The 23,921-nt window shown below is 37.0% G+C and overlaps 1 protein-coding gene across 1 annotated transcript; it reads right to left on the bottom strand.

Moving 5' to 3' along the window:
* Positions 1-1,912: 1,912 nt before the first annotated feature.
* LOC121412087 (G-patch domain and KOW motifs-containing protein-like) lies at positions 1,913-22,279 on the bottom strand (the record flags this gene model as incomplete). Its single annotated transcript, XM_041604996.1, is given in 11 exon segments — positions 1,913-3,009; positions 5,730-5,815; positions 8,605-8,771; positions 9,373-9,792; positions 10,986-11,113; positions 11,731-11,873; positions 11,876-11,940; positions 12,606-12,712; positions 14,987-15,126; positions 17,577-17,806; positions 22,065-22,279. Coding segments are annotated over 11 exon segments (1,842 nt in total), but the record flags the coding sequence as incomplete, so codon positions are not given.
* Between the last annotated feature and the right edge of the window lie 1,642 nt (positions 22,280-23,921).

Genomic DNA, 23,921 nt, shown 5'->3' with positions numbered 1-23,921 from the left:
GGTCTTTGAACTTGGCATCTCTGCATTACATGCAGGGAATTCATAGCATAGCTCATAAGGGTCATGGTCAGGGGGGGAGCAATGGACACATGATGTAAAAAAAAAAGATGACAAGCAAAAAAAAAGAAGGAAAAAAAAAGGTTATCAACTAAAATTTTAGGGGAAGGACCATCCCCCCACCTTAATTTTTTTGGGGGACCTGTCCCCCCCCTGCTTCCACCGCCTATGACTGCTTTAGTTTTAAAATTCTTCAAATTAGGTGCATCGCTGTAGATGTTACATTATCGTTCACTTTAAATTCTTGAAGATACTAGAAAGACACCCCACCAATCTGTATCCCCACTGGAAAAATCTATTCATACACTTTCTCTCACTTTCTCTTAGTGTCAATGTTTCTTTTTATCACTCTTTTTCAGTTAATTTCCTCACCACATGCATACTTCTCGATCCATCTTTCATATGTACGTTTCTATTCACTTGGTCTACATTCTACAGGCAGTTGGTCTACTTCTCATTTAGTCCAATACCACATGGGCTACATCCAATTGGTCTACCATTTGATGTAAATGCTGATTGGTCTACAATATACCTGGGGGCCGTTTCATAAAGCTGTTCGGAAGCTAAGAACGACTGGTGAATCTTTCTTACACGCTAAATAATAAGCGATGAACATTAATGGCGAATATCATTTACCATAAGAAAGGATCACCTGTCACTCTTAATATAGGAACAGCTTTATGAAACACCCGACTTATTATTTAACTTCGCCAAATGAAATCTGTTAATCCAACATTATACACTCATTGGTTTCAGACCAACAGACCAAGTGGATATTGGATGAAATTGGTGTATCCCAACTGGAAATTAGACAAAGTGATAAATGGGAAAAAAGAAGTTAGATCAAATGGTTTGTAGACGAACTAGGATTAGATCATTCATGAGACAAAACGGAAGGTAGGCAAAATGGTTGTAGACCATTCGGCAATTGGCCAACCTTAACCTTAGAAGACTGAGCCAACACATACAAGGGCTGGAGTCTATGGAAAACATGTGCTATAGAAAAATGATTAAGTCTCCAATGGGTTAATACCATGTATTCCTCGTTTCCAGCATTCAATGCATATTTCTGTCATTCATCTCTCTCCCAAACAATGCATGTCTTCAAACAATAGATCATAAGAAAATAATGCAATCCCAAATATTTAATGCTAAGCCTTCAAATAACAACGCCTCTTCTCTTATATCAACAGCACATAGCATTATGAAAGCAACAAAGCTAACTAAAGATTTTCTTGAATGTATACAATAATACAAATTTAATTTCTATAAAAATTGACATTTTATTAAAAACAAAACAATTATGGTACAGTGCAAAATATAGTTTAATTATCTGTGCATTTCTTTCGCACCATTGCACATCTGTGGGCATATTCACATTTTTCCACAATATATTTCATTACCATGCCCACTTGCTATACAGAATGACCATGGATTTCCTGTAATCGACCTTTTTCTAGTTTCCAGTGCTCTTAGGCACAAATTCTGTGCACATGGAATTTATGATTAATATGCATTCACTCTTTTAAAGGCAAATGCTAGTTTCGGTAACGATATCAAAATGAGTTCGTACAGAATCCAATGAAATGACCACCAAAGTGTCTGTTTGTATAAATAAAACGCATGTGCGAAAGGATTCTAGAAGAAATCGTGTAATTGCTGAGAAATCAGCAAATAAGCACAGGATTCGGGTAGAGCGTCGGGCCCGACGCTCTAAGCAATAATTATACATTGTCCCACGTGCGCTTATCTGTGTTGGGGATCTTCGGTGTGAACATTTTTCAGCGTAGATTTCAAGATTTCACAAAGTTCAGTTAATGTAACTGTACCAGATCTAGATCCTCGATGATATACTGACAATTAAGCCTTGTTTTACAGACTTTCTCATGAAATCAGTGTTTACTGCAACTACTGAAATTTCTCTTTAATTCAAACATTTCAAGTGGAGCATGTTTTAGTTTATTGACCCACTTTTACATGAACAGCATTTAGGATCCACTCCCCTACTGATACATTCACTATAAAAAAAAATGTCAAGTGGGATGCTAATGAGATGTTCTTTATAAGGAGAAAAAATTAACACTCCCTCATGACATAACAATGACACAAGGAAGTCAATTGAAAGAGGAATGGAAGGGGGAAATCAATAACCCCTTCTCAAAACAATAGCCTAGTTTAGGTTCCTTGTTATGAGCCCATGATTCATGCAACCAATAAAAGAAGAGCTCTTCACAAAGACATGGGGGACCAGGTCTTTCTATTGCATAGATTCTTCTTGTGATAAGAAGATTTTGTTTCACTCAAAAGCTTGTCTTCGTATCTGTGCAAGTGAAAACATGGAAGTCTTGCAACACACAACAGACAAAGTAACGATGGCTGAGGATTTGCTGATAATGACAGAAGAAAGAAATGGTATAGAGATAGAGAGTTTTGTAAACACAAGTTCACTAGTATTCCAATCAAAGCAGACATGATTAGAAAGTCCATTAACTACTCTTCACGTTTGTCATAAAACTTTTTTTTCTTGTGCCAGTCTTGCATTTAGACCAAGCAAGAGCAAGATTATTTGTGGAGAATAGAGAATAAATAACAAGATACATTTATGATTTTAAGTTAGCAACCCATATATATATCGGTATAGGCCCAGATCCGAGAGGGGTTGGGTGGGGGACGCAAGGTCCTTAGCCACATCCTTTTTTGTTTTCTTTAGTAAAAAAGGGAAATGCTTTCCACAAGCAACAACACTTTTTCTTCAAAGTGTGCCCATTAGACAACCCCCTCCCCCATCCATCAATCTTGGCTCTGCCTGTTTCAGTAATCTTCCTCATCATGTATATTTCCAGCAAATTCACATATAATATCATAATCCATCTTGATGATCCGGTCTCTCTCTCTCAGCAGCTGAACACTGGCTTGGCAATTAGCTTTGTCCCTCTTGAGAACGGTACCAATCTGTAATGAAATTGTAAATAAAAAGAACCATCCAGTGTTAACATTGATGATAAATGTTTCTCCTTTTTCAAAGTTCAGTCAAAACTGTTCAGTCAAAATGAGTTCTTTGACACATTCTATTCAAATGGGAAACAACTTAGGTGTCAACTAAAGATAAAGTTTTCATTATAGACAGGTGGCTGCTAAGAAAGATTTGTATTTCAAAGTCCTACGCAATGTAAATTTTGGGGGAGTTAAAAAAAGGGCTTACTGTACTTTGGTTATCACGAAAAAGAATTGCAATATATTATTTTGGGGGGTAAAAACAAAATATGGGTGTATTTAACTGTAACTAGCACATCAATGATGTGGAGCTCATCCGGCATCTCGCAACACAATTTAACAAAATTTTAATTTCAGCCCAGCTGACAATGTAGTGAATTATATTGGTGACAATAAATTGAGGATATAGAATTGAAATTGATGAAGAAATGACATAGAAGCATTTTTTGTAATCTATGAATAAATTTCATATGAATTAAGTATTAATTATTATCTAGTCAAAATTTCTTAACTCTGTGTAGAACCTTGGTGAACCTAATGTAGCTCTCAGATGGAACAAAAATAACCAAAATCAATCAACAAATAAGTAAGCAATTTTTGTGAGTTTTGAAAATATATGAATAAATAGCAGATTCAATGAGTTTCAAAATTCTATGTTTAAATTTTGTATCACCACCTCGAGCTATCATATAAAGCAAACAAAACTGAAATTGATCAACAAATGAAGAAGAAAAAACATTTTTAGTGATTTATGAATAAATTTTGCATAAATGAGAATAAATAATTTTCCAGACAAATTTTCAAAAACTTGTGTACAAGTTTGGTGAACCTCATGCAGCTCTAACAGATGGAAGAAAAAAATCAAAATCTGGCAACAAATAAAGAAGAGGAATTTTCTGTGATTTATGAATACATTTCGCATAAATTAGCATAAATAATTTTCTGTTGAAAATTTTCAAAATTCTGTGTAGAAGTTTGGTGGGCCTCATGAAGTCTACCGGGTGGAAGAAAAATATCAAATTCTGTCAACAAATAAAGAAGAAGAGGCATTTTCTGTGATTTCTGAATAAATCTCGCATAAATTAGCCTAAAATTGCTCGAGTCAAAATTTCAAAATTCTGTGTACAAGATTGGTGAACCTCATGAAGCTCTACCAGATGGAAGAAAAAAAAATCAAAATTGGTCAACAAATAAAGAAGAAGCATTTTATGTGAATTTTTAAAAATATGCATAAATTTCGCATAAATTAGCATAAAAAATTCTTTTGTTCAAAATTTCAAAATTCTGTGTAGAAGATTGGTGAACCTCATGAAGCTCTACCAGATGGAAGCAAAAAATTCACAATCGGTCAACAAATAAAAAAGAAGAAGCATTTTATGTGAATTTTTTAAAATATGTATAAATTAATTTCTCATAAATTAGCATAAAAATTGTTCTGGTCAAAATTCTGTGTAGAATTTTGTGAACCTCATGAAGCTCTACCAGATGAAGCAAAAAAAAATCAAAATCGGTCAACAAATAAAGAAGAAGTAGCATTTTTTGTGAATTTTGAAAAATGAGCATAAATTAGCATATTTAATGAATTTCAAAATTCTGTGTAAAAGTTTTGAATGCCCCACCTCGTGCAAACAGAATTGAAATCGGACTTGAAATGGTGAAGAATAGCATTTTGAATTGTGGATGGACGACGGAGACACACGCCACGCCACGGCATAAGCTCATCTTGCCCTTCGGGCCGGATGAGCTAAAAACAATAATAAAAAAATTGCCTTTTAAGTTTGTTTGGTACTACTATTTTACAGCGTATAATAAAAAGTAACTTTTTTAAGAAATATATAGAAAATGAAAATGACCCTTCTGATCAAAATCACATTTGATATCCTCTAACTGTGAATCACAGAGTGTCATTTTCTTGGTTATGCCATGTATTGTCACAAATGTGATGCATTTTGGGGAAAGAGATTTATTGAAAGACACGGTGGTTCATGAACCAAGAGTCTCGCCTGATTTCGCGATCAATAAAATATGCAATATGATCCCTTAATGTTCAACATAATTTGCTTCTATAGCAACCTTACTAAATCGGACAAAGAGAAGCTTAAACGTCCACGGAAAATTGCCCAGAAAATAATCGGTCTTGAATTACTCCCAATTGAACTCTGTACAACGGGAGATTACTGGCTAAAGTTCAGGCTATCTTAAAAGATCAATCTCACCCTCTACACTACAATTATAACTTCAATAGGTCCGGTGTTCGCCTCTGTGTCTGTGTCAAACAGAGTACGTTTTAGGCAGTCATTCGTCCCCAATTCTCAACATGTGTTTAATAGTACTGTTGTCAGATAGAATGGGGAATTGCACTTAGCTTACTGTGAACCCCGCCCCCTTTTAATACTCACCTTTAATTTACTGTCTCGCAATACTCGTTCCACCCCCCCCCAAACACGACCTTTTGATCCCAACACCCTCATGGGCACACATGTGGCATTACCCAGGGATCATTTGTACCAAATATGAATTTAATTGATGCAAAAATAAAGAAATGACAGCAAGTTGAACAAAAACATTTTTGTAACAGACTAAGACTAACAGGAAAAGTGATCACTAGGGTATCTGCTGAACTTTGTGCAGGCAGAAAAAATGGGCTATGAGTAGATAGAAGATAACAGTGGACAGACCTGGCCTTTGTACTTCCCACTGACAACCATAATGTATCCAGGATCGGTTTTTGGTATGAGTGTCTCCAGCATAGATTGATGGATATCTGCAAGAAAAAAATGGATGATATAAAAAGTTGAAATACAATATTATCGAAACTTAAACAAGCAAGAATGCTCCTTGATACATAGGCATGGTTCCCACAGAAATTTGAAAACAGAATTCCATGACTTTTCAATGACTAAATTGCTGCCTTCCATGACTTCCTGTGACGTCCCGGGAGTTTTTTAATTTGGGATGTTACAAACCTGGGAAAATGGAAATCATCGACACCAATCATAATAGCAGAGTATGATCATAGAGTATGAGAGTTGCGAGATACAACAAACTGGAAAGCTGCCATAGCCAAGAGGTAAATGCAATTCCATGACTTTTCACAAATTTTCCAAACTCCCTGACTTTCCATGACCACAAATTTTTGTTGTAACATTAGGCATCGCTGCCCCATACCAGTTGTAACAGGGCCTCTGTTAGCCTATTGTTAGCGCTAATAACGCTTCTGTGCAGTCAGTACTGGTCTATAGCATAGCTTTCTTTATACCACATGATGCTATGTTGGGAAATATCCCAATCTGGAAAGTGTTATCGCTTCTCCCATTGAAAAAAAGGATAAGGTAATTTAGGAAAAAGCAGCTCATGAGCCAACTATAAACTGGCTTATTCCCATCTGACTATTTCCTAGAACATGACCTCCCTAAGGGCATCTCTCCACTAGTTTTCTTCCATTAGAGAAATGTCATAGAACTTCGTGAAAAACAAGTGGAATGCCTCTGGCCGTCTCACCTGCATCACGCGGTTCACTATAGCAGCAGTGCTGACTTTGCATACTACTCTAACTCGCACAAGATGTTCAGTGATACATGGTTACTCTTATGTCCTCTTTTTATGAACTAGACCAATAAACTTACAGAGATATGATGGTTATTCAACAAAAAACCCCAACATGGCCAAAGTTCATTGACCTTACATGACCTTTGACCTTGATCATGTGACCTGAAACTGGAACAGGATGTTCAGTGATACTTGATTACTCTTATGTACAAGTTTCATGAATCAGATCCATAAACTTTCAAAGTTATGATGGTAATTCAACAGATACACCCAATTCGGCTAAAGTTCATTGACCTTTGACCTTGGACATGTGACCTGAACATGCACAGGATGTTCAGTGATACTTAATTACTCTAATGTCCAAGTTTCATGAACTAGACCAATAAACTTTCAAAGTTATGATGGTAATTCAACAGATACCCCCGATTCGGCCAAAGTTCATTGACCCTAAATGACCTTTGACCTTAATCATGAGACCTGAAACTTGCACAAAATGTTCAGTGATGCTTGATTACTATTATGTCCAAGTTTCATGAATCAGATCCATAAACTTTCAAAGTTATGATGGGAATTCAACAGATATCCCCAATTCGGCCAAAGTTCATTGACCCTAAATGACCTTTGACCTTGATCATGTGACCTGAAACCTGCACAAAATGTTCAGTGATGCTTGATTACTATTATGTCCAAGTTTCATGAATCAGATCCATAAACTTTCAAAGTTATGATGGGAATTCAACAGATATCCCCAATTCGGCCAAAGTTCATTGACCCTAAATGACCTTTGACCTTGGTCATGTGACGTGAAACTCATGCAGGATGTTCAGTGATACTTGATTAACCTTATGTCCAAGTTTCATGAACTAGGTCCATATATTTTCTAAGTTATGATGACATTTCAAAAACTTAACCTCAGGTTAAGATTCGATGTTGATTCCTCCAACATGGTCTAAGTTCATTGACCCTAAATGACCTTTGACCTTGGTCATGTGACATGAAACTCTAACAGGATGTTCAGTAATACTTGATTTACCTTATGGCCAAGTTTTATTAACTAGGTCCATATACTTTCTAAGTATGATGTCATTTCAAAAACTTAACCTCAGGTTAAGATTTGATGTTGACGCCGCCGCCGCCGCCGCCGTCGCCGTCGGAAAAGCGGCGCCTAAGTCTCACTTTGCTTCGCAGGTGAGACAAAAACCAAGATTTGTTTTTACAACGACCTTTTGCTTTTCCCAAATAGACAAACGCATTTCCATCAATTTCCCAGCCTTGATATACATGTAAATTTTATTATCCAAGTCATGGGGGGGGTTGAGAGCAATATTACGCTTCGAAATATAAAACAAAGCAGTAAACTAGAAAAATAATCTCAAAAGAAATGCTTCTGAGATACAAGTAACACTTGCTACTGGAATAGCTGACTACTTGACTTATTTAAGCTATGGCTGTTCTGTTTAACCGACAGGATTCTGAATGAATTACTAGGTTAATATGTGATTTTGATCAATATACAAATAATGAATGTTTATCAGTGCAATGGATAGAATACTTCATGAGGTGAAAGATGAAATAATGATCCATTCAACGAGGCGTAATCATTATTTCATCTTTCTCCTCATGAAGTTATCTGTCCATTGCACGAATGAAAAAACATTCATTATTTGGTTTATATGACACTTAATTTTTTTTTCATATGAAATTTATGAATTTCGATGCAAAACATTCTCATGCAATGCGAGTTCGGTCTGTTAACTGTTACGTCATTACAACATGCGCACTGCTGGTGCCTGCAGCTGCAGTTATCTTGGTGTGTGCGTGCAATGGATAAAATCGTACGCATCCAAACTTGCGCAATGAATGGATCCAAAATTGCACGGTTGGTGATGTCATTGCAAAATAGGGTGGATGAACGTTATGAAACAACCAATCAAATCACAAGGATCTATCTAGGTCGTATAATAAAGATTGTCAATCCTGGACAAAGTTACTGACTGTCTTTACCTTCAATAAATCTGCCATCATCTGTTTGACACGTGCAAGTATCTCTGGTGATGACATCGACAATCTTGACCTTGACATTGTAATACTTGCCCTTCTTGTAGGTCGCGTCAATAAAGCGTACTCTCAAATCAGGGCGCAACCAGTAGGTCGTCTTCTCAGAATTTGAGCTACAATATGGGACAAGAAAAAAATAAATCATAGATTTATGAAACAAAAAACAGTACACATCAATCAGTATTCATGGAGTGTGTCAAGTTAATACATTTTAAATGTAATGTGGTGTACTCTGTCCCATTTAATGAAGGTATCACAACTCTAAATTTATGCCATATGGAAAGCCAAGCCTATGGACAATCCACTGGTTAGACAAATTGTAGACACATATTGCAAATGGAAAGCAGACATCACAGATGATATTTGACCAGCTTGGCTTTCCATTGAGATAGTGTCCAGCTGGAGTTATGATGCTTTCATGAAATAGGACACAGGTTGTGTATTTGAATCCCACCATGATACTCATATCCTTTTGCAAGGCATCAATCTACAATTTGCCACTCTCAACCCAGGTGTTGAATGGGTACCCAATCCGATGCAAAAGCCAATGTACAGTGCCGTGCATGTGAGCTTGGAACAACTGCAACTGAACATTTCTTGATAATAAGAGTGAAGCAGCAAAGATATAGCCGACATTTCTGCCTAAAATAGGCAAGTAAGAGAGGCACTGCAAGGCACTAACAGAGCATGATCTAGAATCTGTCATTCACATACCTAGAATGCCTATCATAATCTGAATGATGCTTGACCGATCTATCTGTTCTCTCCTCTTTCCTTTGACTGGAGTCCTTCCTGTCATCATCTCTTTTCCGATGCCTATCGTCTTTAGTTCTTGATCTGTCATAATCCTTATCATCTCTCCGTCGATCATCTCTTGAAGTGTGTTTGTCTCTGTGACGCTCGCCATTTTCATATCTCTCCCTATCCTCATATCTGTCCCGTTTAGAATACTTATCCGACCCATCTCCATCCTCTTTTCTCCTGTCTCTAGAATGCTTATCATGTCTACTACTGCTAGTCCTATCTTTATCAATCTTGTGTTTGTGTTTCCTCCGATCCGATTCACTATCATCCTGCGATGTCTGGTCCTCTCTCTTCTTCAATTCATCATGACCTCGACTAAACTTCCCTAAGAAATGAAACATAATGAATAGCAGTAAAAAAATTTGCGCACATCACAATCACTGTGCAAAAATCAAAATCTTATTGTGAATTAACTACTTTGGAATAATCCTGAGGAATTGGTCAACAACAGTGACAGTGGTGTAACTATGGGGGTAGGGGGGGCATGGGGGGGGGCACATCCCCCCCCCCAATCGACTGGCAAAAAAAAAACCGGGAAAGGTGAAAAAGAGGGAAAAGGAAGAGAAACATATATTTTATCATTATTATGTTATATGACATATGAAACATGTTTTTCACAACTTTATGAAACATAATTTGCTCAGGGCCTATGTCTTCATTGTTTCTGGTGCTCACATTGTCTGTTTAACAGGATTTTTAGGGAGGTTTTAGTACGACAGCATTCTTGTGCTAGAGGACCTGTGCTCAACTCGCCAAATGGATATACTGCACTCGGTCCTGCGGACCTCGTTGTGGTAGATCCATTGCCTCTTCTCGCACATCATTCATTATTGGCCCTGCATGCACACGCTTACATGCATTATTTCATATTATCATTATTACTATCATCATCATCCATATCATTTTTATAGTCATTATTATACACAGCTAAAGAGTGGAATACACCTCAGACTTAAACTAATGAGAAATGAAAAATATCAATCATATCATTGATTATATCATCATATAGTTTGTCATCACAGATGTTTGCATGATGGGGGGAGACTGTTTTATATACTGAAAGTTATGTACGACTTAAAACAGCACGGGTGACATAATTTGACATAATCCTGTAATAATTGGGATGCCGCAAATTGCATTTGTTTTAAAAAAGTGAGTGAATGTCTAACAAATGCAACCCTATGTAAATATTGCAAAAAGAAAGAAAATTTGTTTTCCATAGTTTCTTATTCACATCAACATTCCTTCTCCAAACAGGCAAATGGAAAAGATAAAGAATGCAATTCAAGGGGTATCGCATTGTCTATAAAACAATGTCAATTGAAGATTTCTTATAAGGAATCATATTAAAGTGTTCTCATCAATTTTTATAAGGATGGGAGTATGCTTATGATGCAAGAAGTCCATGATTTTCATTAGGTATCTCCGGCGTGTGATTCTTACTAACGTTCTTGATGATGTGTAACAATTCCATGATAATTAAAGTTATTCATCTGTTCTAATCCACTTACCGCGCGAGTAGATCTTTAGATTATTTCTTGTATTCCTCTTTTGAGACTAGCTGAACTGCAAACTGGCTAAGAGTTGCTGATTGGTTGCTCAAGGCAAACTTGATGACGACCCGAGAATTATCTTCATCCACACCTTCAATCTAGGGTATTAAGTACAGTCAGGATTGTTGTGAAAAGAGTGACATTCATAACGGAATCTAAATGGCAAAATTTACTCAAAATATTTCGTAATAATGAAGGTAATACACATCTATAATCTACAAGTGTTAACCTATGTTTTTTTCATACCAAAATAGAGTTGAATGACAAAATAATGGGATATTTTGCCAATTCAAAAAAGTATTACATCTGACCCTCTTTATGAGTGACCTTGCTGAAATTATTTGTTTCTGTTTTAAATGTTTCACATTAAAAGGTGTAATGGACTCAATTTATCATGGCTTGAAAATGGCAATTCCATCTACTTTTTTTGTACCTTCGACCACCATTTTTTCTCAAGTCTCACTTCACTACATAAACTGACCAAGTCATGGTCAATTAGAGAACATTATAGACTGTCGAAAGTACAAAAAAATCAGACACGAAAATTTCATAAAGGTCCCACATATAGGGGATCGGACACACATATTTTATGGAATTGCCCAAAGGCTCATGAAGTGCAGTAAAAACTGAGAAAAATGGGGGTTCCATGCACTAATTGGTTGACTATTTTATATAATTGCTCAGTTTAACAAAACTTAAAAGAAAGAAGATATACCATTCCATAAAGATTCTTGTGTGGACCACTGCACACAAGAACATGAGCTCCCTTTGAAAAACCTTTTGGTTCTCCTTCTTCTTCCTTCACAGCTGGCTCTCCCGGTTTTCTCCTTCGCTTCTTTTTCTTGTTCAGAGCATCTCGGGTCGTCTGTCTGCGCCGAGCCCTTGACCTTTGGGTCGCACAGTCACTTCAATGGGTTCTACAACTCTGGGATCAATGAAACAAAGTCGTGCACGTATTCTCAATCAATACAATCTAGGGATGTTTCACTTAAAGTTAAGTCTGATTAATAAATATCACATTTAAATTGCTAGATGTGTGTCATAATGGTCAGATCATGATCTGGAGTTGTGCGCTATCACATATCCATCAATAAATTTATGTGGTAAATATACATAAGACATTCCTAGCTTTAGGATGCTCCCTCTCAAAGCAAACCTTTACAATTCTTCCTTTCCGTTTTAAGTTAATCTTGTCAATACTTAAAGAATATTCCTTTATTTCTTGTTTGTGTATGTTTAGCTATTGCACTGCTTTATTATTCGAACATAATTTATAAGTCATTGTATTTCTGATAATTCATTTTGTTTAACTTATTGTATTAGAACTATTTAATTAATAAATCTCATTGCTTTTATTATTATCATTATTTTGTATTTCCCAACTTGAGTAGGCAGTTTTCTTAGCTAATTTGTAACATGAAAATACTTTACACTGTACATTTCCTTTTTTGTTTGTTAAAATGTTCAATTATATTAATGTATGCTACTTAATCGTTTTGTAAAGCGCTTAGAAACACCATGTATTTAGCGCTATATAAATACAATGTATCATTATTATAATTATTTATTAATTAAACAATCTTCACTTACTTTTTCAGCTTATTTCCTATTCCCTCATCTTCCTTCCACCCCATTCCACGAAGCATAGCCATACCAAACTGTTCAATGGGAATCTCTTCGTAGTTAGCCTCGGTAGCCTGAAACATAAAATACAGCGTGGTGAAAAGAAATTAAGTGTAATGTTTTCCTATCATGATAATAAATTTGCTTCATGATATGTACATAATGGAAAGATCTGCCTTCTCTTTTTTTCCATTTGAAGCCTATTAAACTCAATGCTCACAGTGCAAGCATGACAGTGCAACCAAATTTTCATTTGCATGAGTGAATTAGGAGTTTGAGTGAGTTTTTCTGCCTTTTTCCACTATCTATTGCAAAAAGAAAATAATCACAGCCTCAATATCCATAATGTTTCATGAGGCTACTATGCTTCAATTTTACCCAGAGATAGTTGAATAAGGGGCCATTTAGGTTTCCCTACTCAGCATCGTACATTGGTCATGATGCTTCAAATAATTTACACCAACAGGGAAATAAAAGGCAATGTTATAGTTCGGGAATAAATAGGGTCAACATTTAAACGAATAAAGGAAAGCTGGCCTGACCATACAGCTAAGCACAGAGCAAAGGTTTTTTATTGTGACGGACTGGTCTCGTTCTGGGAGCCAGCAACAAATTGCAGCAGCCTTCCATGAGCAATTTTCACAAGGCAATGAAATCAACGCTTGGGAGAAATGTTAGGAAATATGAGCAAGAAGGAACAAGCATCAATCTCAACAAGGGGCGATCTGGTCCAAGAAGGACTGTCAGATCAAAGGAAAATATGGCAGCAGTAAGGTGTACCATCGAAGAAAACCTCCAAGTATCCATGAAATGGGCTGGTGATATCCAAATCTTCATTTCATCACACTTTTGGCAAGAGATGAGATGGTATCCCTACAGGATGTCGTCGAGTCTCTTTTTTTTTTCATGGATGACTGTGTCTCCCAGTCACAACATCCGAACCATCCCATGGAAAGGCCTCCATGGAGTCCAAACCTTATCCCTTTGTCTTCTTTCTTTGGTGCTTTCTCAAGGGAAAGTCTTTGTCACTCTTTATGATCTTGAAGATCTCAGAGCCAGAATCAATGAAGCGATAGACAGACCTGCCAACCTCTGGGAATTAAAAACTGTATTCTGTGATTTAAAAAAAACTGTATTTTTCCCCCCAAAAATGTATTTCATACTAAAATGTGCACAACTATACAGATAGCAGGCCTACCAACATTTGAAAATAAAACAAGGGTGTCGCTAAGGCGAGCCCATAATACGCCCGCCTGTAACACCGAAAATGGAGTTATTGGTCAGGCAAGAAAAGTAGGTGGTGACTTCACCTTTGACTGTCTGACCTAAAAATCAATTGGCTTCATGGGATCCATGCGAGTATCATACAAAACAAATTATATGAGCCTAGGTTAAGTTAAACTGAAGTTATCGCGTTTACAAGGACTTCAGAAGGGAAAGATGAAAACATGTCACTGTGACCTTGACCTATGACCTTTTAACCTCAAAATCAATTGGCTTCCTGGGATCCATGCTGGTATCATAGGTTAAGTCAAACTGAAATTACCGCATTTACAAGGAAAAGTTAATGGACGGACACCGAGCATGATACCATAGTACACCCCGTCTAGAACGGGCATATGAAAAAGAAAGGTGGATACTAAAGTTATGAAATGGTTTTCCGAATGGAGAGCAGTGAAAGTGAAAAACTCTATCGATGACACACTTTGCATGTGCAAATTAAAAGTTTGGTTGCACCACTGTCTATTGTTCTAACTCATCATGCATGCATTATGAATGTTGGTGGGCTTCAAATGCTATAAGCATGCCATTCCAAACACATATATACATCTCATGAAGCAAATTTATGATTATGATAGCCAAATATTACACCATATTACAGTTTCATTATTTTCTGGGACGCAATGTATATATCCTGAAAGAATAACTTCTCCTAATAACTTGATACCATATTTAAGTGGTACATGCTTTGATAATGAAGAGGTATTTGTTGATTAGACGTAAAATTTGATTTGTGTCAAAGTAAGGCATGACTGCACTTAATGAATCCCAATGTTTGTAAACTTGGGTATACTTCTGCTGTCCCATGACAAAAGGAAGCAACTGGTTTTCTTTCAACATTTACTTTTATCTTGATTTTGGAGTCACATACATGTAACCCCTAATTTCTGAAATATAGAGTTTTTAATGGCAAGCAACTATAGGCCTATTTATTTCCACACAAAATAATGAAGCATTTTAATGAGAATCTCATTCCACAGCATTGTTTCCTTTTGTCAGGGAACAGCAGTATAATGCATGACTGTTTGTGAAACCACTCCCTAATAAATTTGAAGGAATAAACTTACAGCATCCGGCCTGATGGAGACATCTAATTTATCATCGGTTTCGAAACCCTCTGGGACCTTGTTCTGCATTAGAAGTGGAATGGTTAGATTCAGATCCTCTTTACCTCTCTCGTCCCATTTCTCACTGTATCTTGATACATCTGATGAATAAAACAAACAAGTCAGGAATAAAACAAGATGCAAAAGTGCATGCACTGCATGCAGCTGAATGACGTGCCGAATGCAGTCTGTTGTACGCTGCAACACGAATGTTTGTACAGCCTTGATGTTTACAGGTCGTGACGGTGGTCTCAGTGAGCGCTTGCCATAGACAAAATCGTATGGATCCAAAATTACAAAAATGATGTCATTGGAAAATGGGCTGAATGATCAATATCAAACAAGCAACCAAATAACAAGGATCTACATGTATTTAGGTGTCATATAAAGTATACCGGTAATTAATATCAGTAGTCAATATTTGATCTGGGTTGTAGTGTAAATTCAGTCCACCTTTCTTAAAACATAAGAACATGCACCATCTGTGCATAAGTGATACATGCAACTAACAAACAGTTTAAGAAACAGCTCTCAGCATTTCCTTGTTCACATAAACACACAAGACATTCTCTTGTTCTACATTTCTTACAAACCAAAATCATATGTAAAGGAGACTGACCTTTTTAAAAGGTATGTATTTTTTCTAATTTTATGTGACTGCACAAGTACATGTAGCTGTACATCATTTTTACAGATGTACCGTAAGGGCACTAGTATTCAACCCGTTTGGAGAGTTTCCTCGAATATATAATTTACCTGAATTTCAGACCCGTCTTTTTTCCAAGAGCAAATGCTGGTTATTCTTTTTCTGTTATTTTTTTCTTCAACCAGTCGACTGTGTGCGCGGGCGATCAAATTATACGGCGACGGTTTTTGGCACTAGTATTCAATCCGTCGGCACTAGTATTCAACCTAGCGATGAAAGATGGCCCTGTCTCTCAATCTGCCCTTGTCCCATCCGACTATGGACTAGACCATTTGAGATGAGACCAAACAGGGAATTAATCAAAGCCAGAGACTTACATAGATCTAGATCTAATTTAGCAATCTAAACCCTTTTGAGATTTGCTATCTATCCTCACTAGGTTGAATACTAGTGCCATTCAGTGCAAAAGGCCATCGCCGCATAATTCGATCCTCCGCAGTCAGACTGCAGGTCCCAAGAAAGTGGCTTCTTTCATCCAAGTGATATTCATGACTTGAGATGTTTTGCATATTTAATGAGCTTGATGCGGACCAAAACACCTCTTTTCATTCGGTCATTGCTGCTCTAATTGTGCATCGAATTTCATGAATTTGGTACCATTGTAAAGAAGAAGAATCATTCTTTCAGGTCATGTGTTTGGATTTATTCAAAGATTTTGTAATATAGGTTAAAATTTTGATCTGAAATATGCTACAAAATAAATATTTTCACCTGACAAAAGCTGCTATTTTCACACTTTATTTTTGTTTGAGCCCAAATGATTTTTATATCATGATAAAGCTGAATATGTATGCTTTGAAATGATATAGGTTTCAAAATAAGAATTGGTTTAATCGGGTCAAGATCACACTTTTCATTTGCCAAGTACATAAAGCAGCTTGAAAACAAGAATACTGCACTCTGATTGGTCAAAGAGACCACACAATGGCAAATTCCAACGGTTCCAGTGCCTGGGTTCGTGGGAAGGTCACACTTCCCATGTGGTAATCTCCTCAAATACCCTGCGCCTGTTGTTCTGTGAACCTTATCCAGCCAATCAGAACTCTGGATTTCATGCAAGTACAAAATTTCAGAAATCTCGTCTTGTACCTTGATGGGAAAAGTGTGATCTTGACCCGATTAAAAGGTGCCGCATATCAAGAGTGGCATTGTGAGAAAGTACAGAAGTTCGGCTTTATGGTGATATAGATATCATTGATGCTCAAAATAAAAAGTTTGCACAATTTGCAAAAGAAAACAGAGGAAGAAAATTCAGTTTTGAGGCACATTTTCAGGCCAGAAATTTACTTATTTAACAAAATATTGTATACAAAATAAATGACCAATATGAAAGAGCAACTTTTACTCTATCTGATGGTACAATAATATTTCATTTAACTTGAGGTTAAAACAGGTAAATTCTTAGAGAAAGAAAATCTCACAAATCACGAGAGTTTGCAAGGAGGAGGATTCGGCCACGAGATGATTTGGATGAATCTGGCCTTTTTGCTCATTAGCATAGGGACCTGCGGTCTGACTGTCCGCGCATACAGTCGACAGATTGATGAAGAAAATATCCGACAACAGATTACCCTGGAAATAACAAATGTATGAAATTAAGACAAATTCCCTATTTCTAAATATTTTGGGGACTATGTCAAAATCTTTGAATTATGCCAGGTTGAATACTAGTGCCCATATGGTAGTTGAGCCCTGCCTTGAAGCCAAATTTTGCTGGCCTTGAGCCAATTTTTCCCACCTCAGCCCGAGTCACATGGACAAAGTCTACAGGAGAATGTTTCTACCAGCATCCTTGTGATTTGGAAGTTCCAGCCTCAACTACATCAGTGAATTCAGTACACACACCTTCCATAATCTCCTTCACGGCCTCATTTTCCAAAGAATTGACAGGAGAACTCGGCTTTTGTTCAGCTTTCTGCTTCTTTTTGGAACTGTGGCTGTGCTCAGCATCTTTGCCATGAGTCTCTGCTGGTCGTTTTCTTGTCTCATCCTGCTCACTGCTCTTCTCTGTCTGCCATTCATTTCTTTTGATGAGAGGGATGACAAGCTCCTTTGGTTTCTCTTTAGGGATGACACTGCAATGTAATTGAATGCATACAGAATATTGTATTAATAAAGCATACATTGTTTTGATTTCATTTGTATCAATTAATCTTATTCTTGTCTCATCCTTTGCAATGATCTTATCTGTCTACCATTCATTTCTTTTGACGAGAGGGATGACAAGTTATTATTATCTTAATGTCTAACATTTCAACAATTTAAAAAACCTTCATTAGCCACTGTCATGCAGTGAGTTGCATGCACATGCACTGTCTGCCAAAAATGAATTAGTCTCCAGACTTTGAGATAGAGGGTCATGGATCAAAGGCATCCATGGTCAAAGTTCTTACAGCAAGAAACTGATCCACATTATGATGCACTCAACCCAGACAAGGTAAACGTGTCACTGGCAAGATTTAATTCCTTTATTTATGTTAATGAGCTGAAAAAGGCTCGACTCATAATAGCAGGGTAGACTCTTATCAGTGGCATACCTAGGATTTTCGGATTTTCCAAGGGGGGGGGGCAAAAATGTCCGCCAAAAAAAAAAAGGTCTTCAAGCTCGTCGGGGGGGGGGGGGGGGGGGTGGGGGAATAAAGGCCTTCAAGCTCATCAGGGGAGGGGCAAAAAAAGGTCTTTCAAGCTCGTCAGGGGGGCAGGGATGCGTCCTTTGCATGGGTTGTGGCTCGTCAGGGGGCAGACTGCCCACCCCCCCCCCCGTAGGTACGCTAGTGACTCTTATTATCAGATTTAAAGTCATGATTAATGACAATGCGTGTATCCTACCCATGATACTGTTTAGTCATAAGCAATATAAATCTCACATTACAACTAGCACATTAATGATGTAGAGCTCATCTGGTATCTCACAAAGAAATTTAACACAATTTTTCATTTCAGCTAAGAGCCCAGTTGACATTGAAGTGAATCATATTGGTGACATAAATTGAGTAAACAGAATTGAAATTGATGAAGAAATGACACAGAAGAAGCTTTTTTTGTTATTTAGGAATAAATTTTGTATGAATAAGCATAAATAATCTTCTAGTCAAAATTTCTAAATTCTGTGTAGGACCTTGGTGAACCTCATGTAGCTTTCAGATGGAATAAAAAATTCGAAATCAGTCAACAAGTGAATAAGAAACATTTTTTTGTGAGTTTTGAAAAAATGCATAAATTAGCATATTTAATGAGTTTCAGAATTCCCACCACGAGCAAACAAAATTGAAATTGATCAACAAATGAAGGAGAAAAAAACATTATGTAATTATGAATAATTTGTAGTATTAAAGCAATTAAAGCAATAATAAAATGGTTCTTCAAAACCACTCATGGTTTCAAATCGTCTCGTGTGTGAAGGATTCATATGCACCTGGTGCACGCGAATCTTTCACACCCTTTTTACGAAAATAACTATGACTTTACATCATAGCTAAGAATTCTACTTGTTCTATAGCACTTACCGAACCATATGGATCGTTCGTTGAATTCTCTTTGCTGTTTTTTTAAATAAAATAAGAGCATTTTTCGTGATCTTCACGTAGATAACTTCTGCTCAGCGTGGATATCAATTTTTGCCTAAAGAGGGCGCGCGATATTATTCACCAAGCCGGTAGGCACTTAAGAACCAAGTTTGAAAGGATACTCGTAAAATTATGTCACTCTCGCCGATGAATATTCATTAGATCGTGGTCGTGCGTGTTCAATACACACTGAGTGCATGCATGCAGAGAGTTTGTATTGAACACGCACGACCACGATCTAATGAATATTCATCGCGACAGTGACGTAATTTTACGAGTGTCCTTTCAAACTTGGTTCTTAAGTGCCTACCGTACCTTTGTTTACGGTCTTGCAAGCTAGCTGCATTCTAGGCGATCAGCATTATTTTCTTGCTCGTTCAACACTTTCATCATCATCTTGTCAAAAGATGGCATACTTCCAATAAGTATATATTATATACAATGAGATGATTTTTGGTACAATTTCCTATTATTGCTGACTGACGACTTGAAATGAGAATGTTTGATACGAAAATTTTCGCTTTTTGTTGCGTTAGGCCTGGTTTGAAAGTCCATTTTTGATGCACGTGTACACGGCGTGTTTTTCGGTCGTGTACACGTGTACACGTTGTAAACACTGAGTGAGAGGAGTTACAGTATTATGTTTTCAGTGTTTCCTACATGTAGCCTAAGTCACGGTTTTAAAGCTTACCTGAGAAGTTAGAAGTATCAATCCACAAAAATTGGTGCAATTAAAAAGTTTACTCAGCTTAGCAGCGCATTAAATTAATAAAGAATGCAAAAGTAAATCAGTGCAGGGCCCTAGTTAGCGCCGACGCTCGGTGGATGCGCACTTTGCATACTGTACCGTACTACATGCACAGATCGCTGCAGAATTAAGTGTAACTGAAGTTATCGATTGATTTTCATTATTTTATTGCCAATTTGAGGAGCGTGTGTTTGTAGGCTTGTAGCATATGTTTATGACCGTATAACACGTAACTGTCGCAATTGGTGATTCTCAAATTGACTCTAAAAGTGATTGAAGAACGCTTTCGAGTCTCGTAAGGTGTTATACGCTCATACACATGTGCTACACGCCTACAAACACACTCCTCAAATTGGCAATAAAATAATGAAAATCAATCGATAACTTCAGTTACACTCAATTCTGCAGCAATCTGTGCATGTATGTACGGTACAGTATGCAAAGTGCGCATCCACCGAGCGTCGGCGCTAACTAGGGCCCTGCACTGACCGGAGCATACCCATTTCGTGTGGTACAAAAACTTGAGTCTCCAGAATAAATGTGGATTAAATCGGCGATTTTGGAAGGTTAATTGAAATATATATATATTAGTGATTAAAACATGTGCAGTGTCTTAGAACTAAGAATTAATGTGAGGCTGTGAGCTTGTTCACTGACTTTACAGTCCCACGCAAGCTTTATGCAGATGCTACCGTGTACACGGTGATGGAATTTAGTACACGTGCACTGACTTGACCGTGCGTGTACACGTGTACACGTGTACCCGAAACGGGCCTAGTTGGCGTACTTTCCACCGCCGTATTAAGGACGGATCGAACGGAGTATCCTGGTTGAGACTTGGAGGTAAGCGATAAAAAACACTTTTATCAACAATTTCCAATTCATTTTTAAAACAAACTTAAATTATTAAAATAATAATACGATAGTGGAGAAATACTGAAACGTTTGGCGTTTTTCATTCCCTCACATTCGTGTGATGAATGAAAAACGTCAAAGTCCACTATGAAACCACATGCGTTGTGCGAGGTTAGTATTACTAACCTCGCATGTTGTGTGAGTGCTTCAAAACGGCATAGTTAGCCGGAAGTACATGTACATGTATGTCATACATAAGCGGTTCAAGGGTCGACGCTATTGTATTTCCGTTGTTTACATGTGGATCGAGGGGTCTACGCGGCATCAATTAGGTAAGAAACCTTCATTTTCTTACATTTCGTACATTTTTATTTAACATTTTTATAAACCTTCCTATGCATCAGATGATTAGGCGTAGGAATGTGTAGAAATTAATAAAATAAACATATTTCGCGCGATCCTGTAATATGAAAAGATGTATTTCCTAGGGAAATCCATCTTCGTTTACTCCGTTCTCTTACAACATGTCAATGAAGGCCTGTTCAAGACGTCAATGATGAAGAAGTATATGACAGTCTGATTTTAAAAAAGTCATCATCATTGCGTCCTCAAGTCAAGACTAGCCGGCCTACTACTACTAGTAGTAGGCCGGCTAGTACTAGTACTAGTCTAGTACTAGTACTAGTAGTACTAGTACTAGACTACTAGAGCGAACTCCAACATGCCAAACAGGCACAAGCAAAAACTGATTATTACTTAAAATTTTACTGTTATTGATTGGGAAATATGACCAGCTAGACATAGATCGGCCAAATCGTGGTTTTGGGAACCACTCGTAGATTTGTGTACGCGCACTTGTGTACAATGTCAATGGAGCTGAATGAGTGGAAATACTATAGGGAACCGTGCGTGTGACTGAATAAAGCGCTGCTGTGTGAAGTGAACGATGGTTCCCAATATCACGATAATGCCCATAGATCTAGGCACTAAGTTCCTATATGAAAAATATAGCGAGCATAATCTGAAAAAGTAAATTTTCAATCCTGCGAAGCGGTACTGCGGCGCCAGAGCCTCTCAACTCATGCCTGGTTCATCGCCGGGTGGGTTCCGGCATAAGTTCACGCTGAGCCGCTGACGAACTGAAACTGAGGCTAGTGAACGTACCTTGTTACTTTCTTTGAGTCTACTGACAAAATGTAGTCCGTTTCAGTCTTGCTTTCCAAAATTTCCGTATCACCAATGTTCTTAGATTCTAAGGTTTTCGTTTCTTGTTTCTTCTTGGCAAAGGAAAAGGAAAATCCTTTCCTCTTCTCACTTTCGTCATATTCCATTTTCGAAATTGAATCGTCCGTCGTCTTTGATATGGTGAAGTTGATGGAAAAAATTGAAGGAGAAAAAAGTTACGGTAACGCGATTCTCACCCCCTCCCTCCCCTATAATGACTTCGGGGAGATGGGGTGGATTTTATTCGAGAAATAATAAAAAAACACACATCTCAGGGCTCAAAATTAAAATGTACCCCATAAATTTTTCAACTCTTGATGGTTACTAAAAAAAATCCATCTTGAACAAGACTATCGCAAGCATTCCAACTTACCCCATATAAGGTAAGTTGGAACATGGCATGGGGTAAGTTAGACAGGAATAACCGTCGTTTCTGGGGATTTATTCAACAATTTCTGACATTTTACTGTAATCCCCATTGTATGGTGATTGGAGCCAACGTAGTTCAGCGGAACAACCAAAATACAGAGACTGAAGCTTTTGGTCTAGGGGTAAGTAGGAACACTGCATGGTCAATTAAGAATTATACCAAAACTACTTAAAACTGTAATATTACATGGTTTTAGCCTATTTGGTTTATTTTTTTCACGTTCAAAATATTAATGGTGTGTATTATTTGTTGAACTTCGTGTTTTCTATTATACAGCCAGGAAACCTTCAATAACAAGCTTTGCTTTTCAGAAGGTTTCTATTTCGTTTCATAACGTTATATTATATTTGGCTTTACTTTGTAACTTTGTTAAAATTTTGGAATGAAATAAATTCGTTATCAATCTATCAATCAATCATCCATCCATCATGCAAGCCGAATGTCAGTGTATTAGAATATCGCGAATTTGTGTGCGTTTGATTTTACATGCAATAAAGTGTATCAGTATTAAATTTACATGACAAAAATCAATTGTTAACATTTTTATTAATTAATTATGCAAATATACATTTATGAAATTTGCCCTAATTTTTTTCAAACGGTTTTGCCTTTGACTAAATTTATTTAGCTAGTACATGTAAAATACTAATTACATTGTTTTTTACATTTATAACAAATATCTACAAAAAATGTAACAAATATAATTTTTTTATGTATTGTTTGTTTTTGGAATTTGTATTCTTTGTTTTTTCGAACCTCTGTTCTTTTATTGTGTTTTTTCTGATGAACTTTGTCAGGGATCTTTTTGCAATCGTAAATAGCATGAAATAAATCCATTTTAACCAACAAAAGTAAAAGTAATCATACATTTATGATTTTTGGTTGAAACACAATTTGCATTGACATTGTAAATGGAACCACGTTTTTGAGCAATTTTGGGTCCGACATGCACATACAAAATTTTGCGTAATTTCAAAACCGGGCACCCGGGCATCGCAAATTTGGTCTCAAATGATGCACAAGACTTGAAATTGAAAAGTCAGTGAGCGGTGCGGTAAAAAAAAGTCGCGCGACGGCGTAGTGACAAAATTTGGCAAGGGGGCTCAAATTGACCTCCCAGTTTGATAAGGGTTAATGAATAGGCCTTAACTGCATACTCAGGCCTAGCTGAGAAACAAAACAAGCATGGCTTTCAGTACATACTCAGAATAGTGAAATACTGTATACATTTTTATATCCAATGTGTTTATTCATAATTATGTTTTATATTAAGTTGGAACATGTTCCAAATAGCCCTTTTAATTTTGTTCCAACTAACCCGGCCAAGAGTCCATTTGACATTTATAAGCTTACAGCACAAAAAGGGG

This window comes from Lytechinus variegatus, chromosome 3 (genome assembly GCF_018143015.1).
Source record: "Lytechinus variegatus isolate NC3 chromosome 3, Lvar_3.0, whole genome shotgun sequence".
In the NCBI taxonomy this organism is placed as follows: domain Eukaryota; kingdom Metazoa; phylum Echinodermata; class Echinoidea; order Temnopleuroida; family Toxopneustidae; genus Lytechinus; species Lytechinus variegatus.
The sequence above is the reverse complement of the archived record's forward strand: the minus strand, read 5'-3'. Positions and strand labels throughout refer to the sequence as shown.